This window comes from Periplaneta americana, chromosome 8 (assembly GCF_040183065.1).
Source record: "Periplaneta americana isolate PAMFEO1 chromosome 8, P.americana_PAMFEO1_priV1, whole genome shotgun sequence".
Taxonomy (NCBI): Eukaryota; Metazoa; Arthropoda; class Insecta; order Blattodea; family Blattidae; genus Periplaneta; species Periplaneta americana.
Window position 1 is genome coordinate 3298603 of NC_091124.1, and position 13130 is coordinate 3311732.

The following is a 13130-nucleotide window of genomic DNA, read 5'->3' on the forward strand; positions in this document are numbered from 1 at the left end:
TAACTGAAACTAGATTAATATATTTCAGTATTATTTGTATTTATCCTGGTAATAATGAACAGTTTGACTCGTAGACATTTTGTTTTTGCAGCATTAACTTCCCATGATTGTACGAGAAGATTTGAAGAGAACGGCAGTTACGTAGACTTTCAGCTCCCCCCTACTACCAATAATGCACAACACAATGTCAATATGGCGGTTGCTGTCGTCTGCGATACAACGAACTTTTCTGTTGATTTTCGAGTTCATTTTTTTCCGGTTATTATATGCTTATTTAAGTTGTGTTAACTCTCGCTAGTGGTTTTATATTTTATTTTATCCGTCTTAGTATTTATTTTATTATTGTAAATATTTTTGTTTTATTATTATTATTATTATTATTATTATTATTAATGAATTAATTTGTATTACTATCTTTATATCATCTCCGTCACGGATATTCTATTATTATTATTATTATTATTATTATTATTATTATTATTATTATTAATTAATTAATTTGTATTACTATCTTTATATCATCTCCGTCACGGATATTCTATTATAATTATAATTATTATTATCATTATTATTATTATTATTATTAATGAATTAATTTGTACTACTATCTTTATATCATCTCCGTCACGGATATTCTATTATTATTATTATTATTATTATTATTATTATTATTATTATTATTAATGAATTAATTTTTACTACTATCTTTATATCATCTCCGTCACGGATATTCTATTATTATTATTATTATTATTATTATTATTATTATTATTAATGAATTAATTTGTATTACTATCTTTATATCATCTCCGTCACGGATATTCTATTATTATTATTATTATTATTATTATTATTATTATTATTATTATTATTAATGAATTAATTTGTATTACTATCTTTATATCATCTCCGTCACGGATATTCTATTATTATTATTATTATTATTATTATTATTATTATTATTATTATTATTATTAATGAATTAATTTGTACTACTATCTTTATATCATCTCCGTCACGGATATTCTATTATTATTATTATTATTATTATTATTATTATTATTATTATTATTATTATTAATGAATTAATTTTTACTACTATCTTTATATCATCTCCGTCACGGATATTCTATTATTATTATTATTATTATTATTATTATTATTATTATTATTATTATTATTATTATTATTATTATTAATGAATTAATTTGTATTACTATCTTTATATCATCTCCGTCACGGATATTCTATTATTATTATTATTATTATTATTATTATTATTATTATTATTATTATTATTGTTATTATTGTTACTATTATTTCTATCATCAACATTATTAGTGATCTCTGTAAAATTTATGTAGACTACTGGACTGTACCCAAGCACGAGCATATGCTCATTTCGGGTATCTATTCATATATATCATTTCAAATGTAAATTGTGAATAAATTTGAATTTGAATTTGAATTTGAAAGTTAGAATGAAGAACAAAGTCTGTCAGAATGACAGCTGAGTGTCAGGGCGGCAGCTCCACGCATGCGCTGGTTCCTTTAAATTCTTCCTAAGAGGTTTCAGATTGTCATACGGCTAAAATAAGCACAGATTTAGAAAACGGAAACATTATTTTATTCTTTAGAGTTGAAAACAAAATTTCCATTTTTTAATGTTTCTTTCTTTTTTTTCTCTCTCTCTTTGTCGTTGTTTTCATCGATCCATAGCCTTAACAATTGAATTCCCCCGGAATAAGGGTATATGACTCACGGTTTCCTTGTGTACTTATGGGTACCCTTATTCGGCGGGTATTGAATTAATGACTTTAATATTAGTAAATTTTCCATTTTAGGTGGAATTCGTGTAGAAATAACTGGAAGTGACAATGGGTGCTGCTGAGCTGGAGACTCAAATTATATCAGTGAAAGAGACTGACTGCTGATTGGTCAGTTTCATTTCGCATAACAGGGTGCATTGACTCGAAAACTTAATTTCTAAGCTTCACCTAACGGCGCTCAAATGAAGCTGAAAGTAATTTGTAAGCTCTCGCCTAACCTGAACAACCTACCACCCCTGTTGTGCTAGGATGGACTTTTCCAAACTAACTTCGGTACCGGTACCAGAAAATTAGGTAAAATCTTCTTCCCTCCCCGTCTAAGACCAATATGCCAGGCCAGTGTTTGTAAGATAATTTTTTTACATTTTAAATAGCATTTGTTGTAGTTTTTTGGGCATTTTAGTACCGGTATTTTTATTTTAAATATTCGAAAAATACTAAAAAGGCGCTTTCCGGGCAAAAATATAGCTTTTAGGCATTTATAGGAGTTTATGGCTCATCTAGCACTTTAGGTCCCATGGTTACATCAGCTGCTTGTTTATGCGGATGACGTGAATATGTTAGGAGAAAATTCACAAACGATTAGGGAAAACACGGGAATTTTACTGGAAGCAAGTACAGAGATAGGTTTGCAAGTAAATCCAGAAAAGACAAACTATATGATTATGTCTCGTGACGAGAATATTGTACGAAATAAAAATATAAAAATTGGAAATTTATCTTTTGAAGAGGTGGAGAAATTCAAATATCTTGGAGCAACAGTAACAAATATAAATGACACTCGGAAGGAAATTAAACACAGAATAAATATGGGAAATGCCTGTTATTATTCGGTTAAGAAACTTTTATCATCCAGTCTGCTGTCAAAAAATCTGAAAGTTAGAATTTATAAAACAGTTATATTACCGGTTGTTCTTTATGGTTGTGAAACTTGGACCCTCACTTTGAGAGAGGAACATAGGTTAAGGGTGTTTGAGAATAAGGTTCTTAGGAAAATATTTGGGCTAAGAGGGATGAAGTTACAGGAGAATGGAGAAAGTTACATAACACAGAACTGCACGCATTGTATTCGTCACCTGACATAATTAGGAACATTAAATCCAGATGTTTGAGATGGGCAGGGCATGTAGCACGTATGGGCGAATCCAGAAATGCATATAGAGTGTTGGTTGGGAGGCCGGAGGGAAAAGACCTTTAAGGAGGCCGAGACGTAGATGGGAGGATAATATTAAAATGGATTTAAGGAGGTGGGATATGATGATAGAGAATGGATTAATCTTGCTCAGGATAGGGACCAATGGCGGGCTTATGTGAGGGCGGCAATGAACTTCCGGGTTCCATAAAAGCAAGCAAGCAAGTAAGTAAGTGAGTAAGTAAATGAGTAAGTGTGTAAGTGAGTGAGTAAGTGAGTAAGTAAGTAAATAGGTAAGTGAGTAATTAAGTGAGTAAGTAAGTGAGTAAGTAAGTAAGTAAGCAAGTGAGTAAGTAAGTAAATAGGTCAGTGAGTAATTAAGTAAGTAAGTAAGTAAGTGAGTAAGTAAGTAAGCAAGTGAGTAAGTAAATAGGTAAGTGAGTAATTAAGTGAGTAAGTAAGTGAGTAAGTAAGTAAGTGAGTAAGTAAGTGAGTAAGTAAGTGAGTAAGTAAATAAGTAAGTGAGTAAGTTAGTGATTAAGTAAGTAAGTAAGCAAGTGAGTAAGTAAGTAAGTGAGTAAGTAAGTACGTGAGTAAGTAAGTAAGGAAGTGAGTAAGTAAGTAAATAGGTAAGTGAGTAATAAAGTAAGTGAGTAAGTAAGTAAGTGAGTGAGTAAGTAAATAGGTAAGTGAGTAATTAAGTGAGTAAGTAAGTGAGTAAGTAAGTAAGTGAGTGAGTAAGTAAATAAGTAAGTGAGTAATTAAGTGAGTAAGTAAGTGAGTAAGTAAGCAAGTGAGTAAGTAAGTAAGTGAGTGAGTAATAAATAGGTAAGTGAATAATTAAGTGAGTAAGTAAGTGAGTAAGTAAGCAAGTGAGTAAGTAAGTAAGTGAGTGAGTATGTAAATAGGTAAGTGAGTAATTAAGTGAATAAGTAAGCAAGTGTGTAAGTAAGTAAATAGGTAAGTGAGTAATAAAGTAAGTGAGTAAGTAAGTGAGTGAGTAAGTAAATAGGTAAGTGAGTAATAAAGTAAGTGAGTAAGTAAGTGAGTAAGTAAGCAAGTGAGTAAGTAAGTAAGTGAGTGAGTAAGTAAATAGGTAAGTGAGTAATAAAGTAAGTGAGTAAGTAAGTGAGTGAGTAAGTAAATAGGTAAGTGAGTAATAAAAGTGAGTAAGTAAGTAAGTGAGTAAGTAAGTGAGTGAGTAAGTAAATAGGTAAGTGAGTAATAAAGTAAGTAAGTGAGTAAGTAAGTGAGTAAGTAAGTGAGTAAGTAAGTAAGTAAGTAAGAATTATAACAGGGGGATCCCGTGCACATGAAACATAGAGATGTCTGAATGTCACACTTCTAGAACGTAGCAAACAAACCAGGTACGTTCTCTCACGGCACTAGAGATAAAGGGCGTGAAGCACGTGTCGCCAAGGAACAATCCCACTCGCGGCCGCCGCTCGGACTTGGCAGCATTGTTCGGCGGTGCCGCCAGGCGCGCTGTCTCCCGTGCCGGTCACTCGCCATGTCGGCCTCCTCGGAGGACACGGCTTCGCTCCTGCGGGCGCACCTCGCCGCCGCCGGCATCGCCGACGACCCCCAGTCCTCGCCCTGGACCCTGGGGCCCTCCCCGCTGGGGGGGCGCGGCGTGTTCGCGACTAGGGACATCGCGGCGGGGGAGCTCGTGTTCCGCGACCCCCCGCTTGTGGTGGGACCCCGCGCCGGCCGACACTGCCCCCCGGTGTGCGTGGGGTGCCACGGGGGCCCCGAGGGGCTGGTGCCCTGCTCCAGAGGCTGCGGACTGCCGGTGTGCTCCGCCCCGTGCGAGGACGCGCCCCATCACAGGCACGAGTGCGACAGGCTGCGGAGCTGGGGGCGCCCCGGGCCCCCCCACGACGCCTGGTGCCCCGAGCTGCTGCGAGCTGCGACGCCCGTGCGGTGCCTGGCGCTGGGCCCCCTGCAGAGACGCGTGCTGGCCTGCATGCAGAGCAACCCGGGGCCGCAGCACGCCTTCGAGGTAACTGTAGCCATAGCAACGCTGTAAATGTTGCCTGCAGCCCTCTGTTAAGGGGATACTCCACTAAAAATGACAAATTTTTTCCTTATCATTTTTTCAACCAAATTCTGAGAGCATGTTTATAATATTAATAATAATATATACTAATAATAAATCTGTAGCCGAAATTTTTCTGGTAATTTTCGATTTTCCAAAAATAATTGGTCCTAACATATATAATTAACCACTCTGAAACAGAAAATCGCTTTTTTGACATTTTTGTTTGTATGTCTGTCTGTCTGTCTGTCTGTATGTTTGTTACCTTTTCACGCGATAATGGCTGAACCGATTTCGATGAAAATTGGAATATAAATTAAGTTCGTTGTAACTTAGATTTTAGGCTATATGGCATTCAAAATGCATTATTTAAAAGGGGGGGTTATAAGGGGGCCCGAATTAAATAAATCGAAATATCTCGCTTATTATTGATTTTTGTGAAAAATGTTACATATCAAACGTTTCTTTCAAAATAATTTGCGATAAGTTTTACTCTTTGAAAAATTTTGATAGGACTGATATTTAATGAGATAAATGAGTTTTAAAATTAAAATAACTGCCATCTAAGGCCGTGTAATGAATTAAAAAACAAATGACTTCGTCTATAAGGGGCCTTGGACAGCAACAATCGAAAGCTATGAAAGATAGCCTACAGAGAATGTTTCTGTGTTTGTATGAAGTAATATCGGAAGCTAAATTAACTGATTTGTATAATTAATTATTATTTCACCATTGGGAAGTGTAGTTTCTCTAGATGGACATAATGCTATAATATTATTACAGCAACTTCTGATATAATATAATATAATATAGTATAATATAATATAATATAATATAATATAATATAATATAATATAATATAATATAATATAATATAATATAATTTAAGTTATTTGAAGGGTTCAGAACCATAGTGGGCCAAGCGCCATTTACTGAATATGTAGAAAACAAGGGTTAAAATTAAATTATTACCATAATTCAATGGAAACCTATAACAAGTAAAATAAAATATACACATTAAATCTAAATGATGTCAATCTTCATTAAACTATGGTTGCATGTAATAAAAATTAAGAAACAGGTTAAAGGAATTGTCATTGCACCAAATGAGTGTCTCTGGACCAAAATGATCGCATTTTAATTATTTGGATGCAATTTAAATTAAGTAACATACTTATTAAACGATTTATCCTTCTATCAAACACGAATGTTCCCTGGATCAAACGTCCTATTTTAATTATGTAATTACTTTATATTTATTTCTAACGGGTGCAGCGGAGCGCACGGGTACGGCTAGTAGTAGTAATAATAATAATAATAATAATAATAATAATAATAATAATAATAATAATGGCTTTATTTAACCTGGCAGAGTTAAGGCCGTAAGGCCTTCTCTTACACTCAACCAGGATTAAAACTTGCTTATATATAGTTGAACATAAAACTGGATCGGAATTAAGTAATTACATACTGATACATTAGGTACATAATGAGATCAAAAGATGTAGTTGCATAAATTTTACCTCATAAAATAAAAATAAACATAGTTGAATACATATTAATGTTGTTAGAATCAAATACGAATCACATAAAAACAGAAGCCGATAAATTCAATAAAAAAAAAGAAAAATGTACACAGTAAAAATAAAAATAAACACATTAATATACATATTAGTATTAGATTACAATTAAGTAGGATTTACATAATTAAACCAGAAACCGATAATTGAATAAAATGTACACAAAAAATAGATTAATAAAAAAGACACAGTGGGATACATATTGGCGTTAAGTGATAAATGAACACGATTTAGATATTAAAATAAGAAACAAAAAAAATAAATAAATACAGTGGAACACATTCCATTAAATATTGCAACGCGTTAAGTCTGGCAACTCATCATAAGATATTTTTCTAATTTACATTTAAAGGAATTTAAAGTTCGGCAGCCCTTGACTTCAGGCGGCAGAGAATTCCAGTGACGAGAAGTAGCAACAGTGAACGATGATGAATAAAGAGATGATGTGTGCAGTGGTATTTCTAGCGTGTTATATTGTGACCGAGTATTTAAGTTATGATGCCGAGAAAGACTGTGGAATCGGACAGATAAGTAAGAGGGAGTAGAGGTGTGCAAAATTCGGTTTACTATGTAAAGGACTAACAAAATCGAAATTTTAAACTCCAAAATGTTTTTTTGGTATTTGATTTTTTTATTATTTTTTCTATTCTTTGTAGAAATATTTTCAGATCCAAATTTTAGTAGAGGATCTCAATTTTTAAGCTCCTTTTTTCGGATCACATTCACAAGTCATAGAGAAACATTCTATGCAAACATTTTATGAACTATCTCGTTTATTCACTTTCAAATTTGTACATCTTGATTACACAACTTTTAACACTGTATCACTTCGGAATATGTATGGTAAGAACTTTCTTGTGTTAAATTTCAACGTACCTTGTTTACATGTTTCGACCTATTTATGGGTCATCTTCAGAACTGGTCGTTGTTGGTCTTGGCGCCACTTGTTCTGTTTCCTGTATGGGTGTGTTCCTGTGGTATAGTGTAGAGTCAAAGAATGTGTGTGTTTTGAAGTTGAGTTGTGTGTTGAGAATTTCGTTGGGGTGTGTTTTTTGTGTGTCTGTATATTTCATATTGTTCTAGTGTGTTGAGTTTCTGGCTTTTTGGTTGGATGTGCAGTATTTCCATGTCTGTGTTGATGTCTCTGTGGGTGTGGTTAGCATTTGTGATGTGTTCTGCACATCACAGCCATAACAAAATTACAAAACACCTCCACATATCCATACTCAAACGGATCACAATGTATAATCTGTTTCTGTAGGTTGTAAATTGTAAATTAATATATAGGGGAGACTGTTGTACCTTTAGCATAGTGTACCTTTGAACATTTTTTGTTTTTTTAATTTTTGCTGCTACCTAGAGGACTCAAAATGAAGTAAATTGTAGAGAAAGCCACTAAGTAGCTCTGGTCGTAGTTTCAGTTTGATTTATTGCAAAGTGTGAGTTCCGTGGACAAAATAAGTTTTTTAGTACCAAAAGTAAACATTTCGTTCATTGATGTATGTTTTCTAACACAAAACCAGATTGTATTTGTTAATATCTTTCAAGTACGGTGTGTTCCCTATCATCTGGTGAGTAATAACATATTTTAATTTCCATGATTTATTTGACTCTCTAGTTTTCGGAGCCATATTTGTTTAAACGTGCACCCTCTTGTACCTTTGAACACAAAACATCTTGTACCATGGAACATGTTCCAAATTACACGATGCTATGGGTTTTTGTTTTTCTTTTATTTTAAGGTCATGTCACGAAGTAAGTCTGGAATTAAAGAGGTCCCCAATTGATTCGGATGTCTTGAAGAAAGCTGTTGAAGGAGTTATTATTCCTCCAGGAAATAAGATCTCAATCAGAGAAGCCTGCTCTGGTTTATGATTGAAATACATTTTAAATATGATTGTCAGTTTTTACAGCTATATTCCACCTATATTCCATGTGTTCCAACTTACAAGAGGGTATGTTCCAAGGTACATGATCGTGTTCTACCTTTGAATACATTACAATTCCCTTCATTTTATTTTTTCCATCCTTAATAGATCTGTAAAACAGGAAAATATATACAGGAAGTTGTAAAGGAATCTTCAATAATTATTTCAAGAATTTTTTCATTTAAAAAATTTAATTTCCCAAAACTAAAAACAATAAAATGTGGAAAGTGTTTAAAGGTACAACAGTCTCCCCTATTTATTAATTAATATATTCGCGAAATAGTCTTTCTCAGATATCACAAGATTTCTCATCTTGTTGATAATTCAGTAAGTGAAAGTAGCTAGTTCAAAATAAAATATTATAACCTCAAATATCTCTTCGGTTTCGCTGTTTCGCTAATCATAATTTCTACTATGTTGTCAAACGTTAATCATGGATTTCATATGGCAGAAAGGCGAAGTTCACGCCGGCCAATGAAATATATTGTCAACAACTTAAATGTCGTATTTAATAGTAATATCATGTTATCTACTTTTAATTAATTTACTTATTTATTATCAGAGAAAAATATTATTATAATAGCACGCGAGTTCTTATCTCTTTGGACAGTTCACTCACGCCCTGTTAATAGTAAATATTTAAGGGGGATTGTTATCTGGAAAATGTTAGCCACAATTATATGCCTCAATTTCAGTGTAGATGTTATACAGATATTTCGGCAAATTTTTACACATCCCGCACAAATCGCTGTTTGTCCCAACTTAATCGGGTCGACTACTTTCAGCTATGTTATTACTATAAACATTAATGTTGTTGGACGGTCTTCAGTTCCCGTAATGATCTCAGACTACTACACACGTCAGAATTTAAAACAGTCGTTTGCGTTGAATTGTAAATCGAGATTTCAACGTTTGCAGTCGTGCGATCACGAACTGAGGACTATAAATAAGGGTAATACATGTATAAAGCTTCTAAATGGAAATTCTGACCTCAGAATACAGGAAGGGCACTCGATGAAAGTTTATACTTACAATAAAAGTCTTCAAGAGGCCACAAACCTGAAGGACATGTAAGATGACAATCGTCCTAGGGACTTAGTGACATTCAAAGTTTTTTAAATGTTAACCAATTAACCCTTAAATTGACAAAGTATCCTGTAGGATACAAGAGATTAATAAGCTATCTATCTATATATTTAATTTGAACTGTGGCAGAAAATTTTATGAAAACTGTACATGCTGTGTGAAGTCTCAATCGAAAGCTAATAATATTAATATTGCGGGAAAATCTGAATGGTTTGTAGTAGAGCTGGGGACGGAGCGAGTAGAACTGTTGAGTTGCTCGGTTCTAACGGTTTATGTGCTTGGCAGCGGAGCACCGGAGTTACTCGGTTACCCGTAGCCGTTACCAGTCAGTTCAAACAGAGTTCACGTGTTTTACTTAATTCTAGCAGACAACAACGTAGGTACTGCTGTATTTAAATATTTTCTGCTGCAGGACAAATTATTTCCTTATCCCCAAGGCGGACTGAAAGGCCTCTAGTATTGAAGAGGAGTTCATCCTATTATATGACCTGTCAAGTGGGCCTAATGAGCACTGACAGTCTGAACATATTACTATACATACTAATAATAATAATACTGCTACTACTACTAATAATAATAATAATAATAATAATAATAATAGTTTGATTAATATTGAAATATGTTAAAAAAGGAAGTGCATTATATTTTTATCTATTTGTGTTTATTGGATTTGTGTTGCCTCATCAGTCATCATTTTAATTGTATTTATTTCTACGAATTATGTTACCTAATTACTTTAATGTATCAGTAATATTACTCTTCACCAAAGAGAACATGGTTGTATTGAAGGCTAGTAATGTTATAATATAAATAAACATTATGTTCTTCAGTGTAAGATTCCACGTTTTATTGATTATTTTATCCACTTTCCGTAATAGTAAATAATTCTGTGTGTTATTTTTAAGTGTTTTAGGCAGCGCTTCATGGAGCCCGTTTCTTTCTGTCTTATTTTTTACTTAGCTGCAGTGTTTAACGTTTACCTCACATGTTAATTTATTAGCTATTAGAATTATAATTTATTTTATGCTCGACCATGCCGAAATGTAGTAATTATACACCTGGTAGTAGTCCTTTAATGCATGTCATTAAAGTACACCTACTCATTAAAGTACAGGTGTTTTCAGCCAATGACAATTCAGCTTACAGGTGTTCAGCCAATGACAAGTCAGCTTTGTACCGTTATAAAACCGCAAGTATCGATTATTCTCGGATATGCAATCGAAAGAGAATTAGCGAAAAGTCACGGAGGCTGGAAATCCAATACTGTCGCAGAAGGTTATGTTCTGTTACTATAATAATTAGCGTTAATTGTAAATAATATTCAAATAAATTCAATTTGTCATCTCGTTTTTCAATGTCGAATTCAATAATCAAGGTTATACCAAGTTTAACGGGATTACACAAGGTCAATGCCATTATTGTTCCTCGGAAAAAATCAATACTTTCGCGTCTGCGCACATCTCACAATTCACGACCTAGAACAAGGTCACTTCCGATCTTGTCAGATACAAATAAAATGTATACATCTGAATAATTTCAAGTTAGAAATATGGTCGATCATAAAAAGTCGTATGAAACTCGCCTATAATGGTAATTAAGACGCTCGTATGAAAATTATGAAACGAGCGCAGGCGAGTTTCATAAACATCCATACTCGCTTCTTAATTACTATCATTATAGGCTCGTTGCATAATGTGCTATTATCAATTTTATTTCGTTTATCATATATAACAACAGTGAATGTTAAATAGGCCTTTCATATAAAATAACTCCGCAAATAGTTGTAATCAGGCAAATAAAATTTGCAACCGCCATTTTGCAATGAAGAGAAGCACTTTTTTTTTTCTCGTCAATTGGCAAAGCGAAAGCGCTTTACTACAGCGCTTGTAAAACATTCAAGTCTATCTAAATTTTAAATCTGTACTCGGTACTGTACTCGGATCAGCCGAGTAATGACGTCACAGTAACTGCTCCGAACCGAACCGCTCCGTCCCCAGCCCTAGTTTGTAGCGAAGTTCATAAAAAGCTTTAAATTTAAAAAAATATGTGCGTTTATCGCAGCAAAGCGTATACCGTAGTACATCTTGCAGTTCATTTAGTATTGTTGTGCAGAGGGCCATGATTCACGTACTGGCTTTAAATTTAAGTGTAGCCTACTTTATAACCATTTGAGTTATTAATATAGCTATGTTAGTTTTTTTCAAAGGTCATGAATGATGTCAGTTATGTCTATAGGAAAGTCTATGGTTTAAATAATGAAATTTCAAGCAATAGAACATCGAGTTTCCTTAAAACGATAAAAAAATGTAGTTATCAAAATTTTATGTACATACGAGATGTTGACGTCACATTATCATGCTTTTCGAGACCACGACAATAATGGTTTGTTCGTCTTTCAACTGTCACGTATTTTTTTGTTTCAATATACGTGTGTTTTTTATCTGGTGTTACTTAAGAAATTTTTAAATTTATATATCTTCTCACCATTCGTGAACTGCCACAAGGGACAAAGAGTACTTAACCATAGAAATTTTTACAAGTTCATAAAAAATCATTAATTTTGTTTTGACAATGAAATGTTGTTACGTTGTGAATTTAATTCTTCTCTATTAGTTGATCATTATGAGTGTACTGTTCGACCAAGAAAATGTGATAGAACTTTTAGAAATGCAACTGCATCAAGAATTCATAAGCGACTATGTAGAAATATGTTGTCTGTAACAAGAAATGAAAGGAATTATGCATTCAATTTGTTATTAAAATCTTCAAGACTTACTCAAAATAATTCACAGGTCTGATTCTGCGGTGTGTAATTTTCTGAGTACATCTGTGTTTTAGACATTAAAATCTACAAAATGTTAGGTGGTTTGATGGCATTATTACCATTAGAAATGAAATATTATTATAGTTAATGCCATGATGTGACTATTTTTCATTAATTATACATATTAATGCTATATTCATGATATGAAAGTGAAACGTTTTTGGGTTATGTAATAGATGTAGAGAATATCTTAAATTAGATCTTAATTTCTATAATTTACTGAGTGGAGATTGTATAGTATATATAACTACAAAACTTACGTAAGATAATATTTTTATTAAAAATGAAATGTTTTTATAGTTACTAATCAAGTGGGGTTGGGTCTTTTTCATATACTTAATGGCGGTGTGGTGTCATTCTTTTCAGTATTGGCTGAAGAGAGCGCAAAAATTATAGTTCCTAAGGAAAGACCAAAAGGTATTACCTACTGATAAAATAAGAGGCCTAGAAAATTATGTAGTCTCCCGATCATTTCAGCAAGATCTCTTAGCAGGATAAAATGATTTTACCCTCTACATTTCAAGCTCTACATGCAGCAGCTATACCAAGATGCTATGTCTATTGTTCGAAAGCATAGCAAACCTGATATTTTTTTAACTTTCACCGACAATCCACAATGACCTGAAAATAATAATATTGCTTTACTCTCACATGAAAAACCCACTGATCGTCTGACATTGTTACTTGCGTTTTCGCGCTGAAACTAAAAAACT

At 33.3% G+C, this 13130-nt stretch overlaps 1 protein-coding gene across 1 annotated transcript in view; it reads left to right on the forward strand.

The window, feature by feature from the left end:
• Positions 1-4313: 4313 nt before the first annotated feature.
• Positions 4314-13130, forward strand: part of SmydA-8 (SET and MYND domain containing, arthropod-specific, member 8) — a 57885-nt gene continuing 49068 nt past the window's right edge. Inside the window, exon 1 of the mRNA XM_069832269.1 lies at positions 4314-4963. Coding sequence (XP_069688370.1) covers positions 4472-4963 — 492 coding nt within the window. The 5' untranslated portion in view covers positions 4314-4471. The remainder of the gene's footprint in view (positions 4964-13130) is intronic.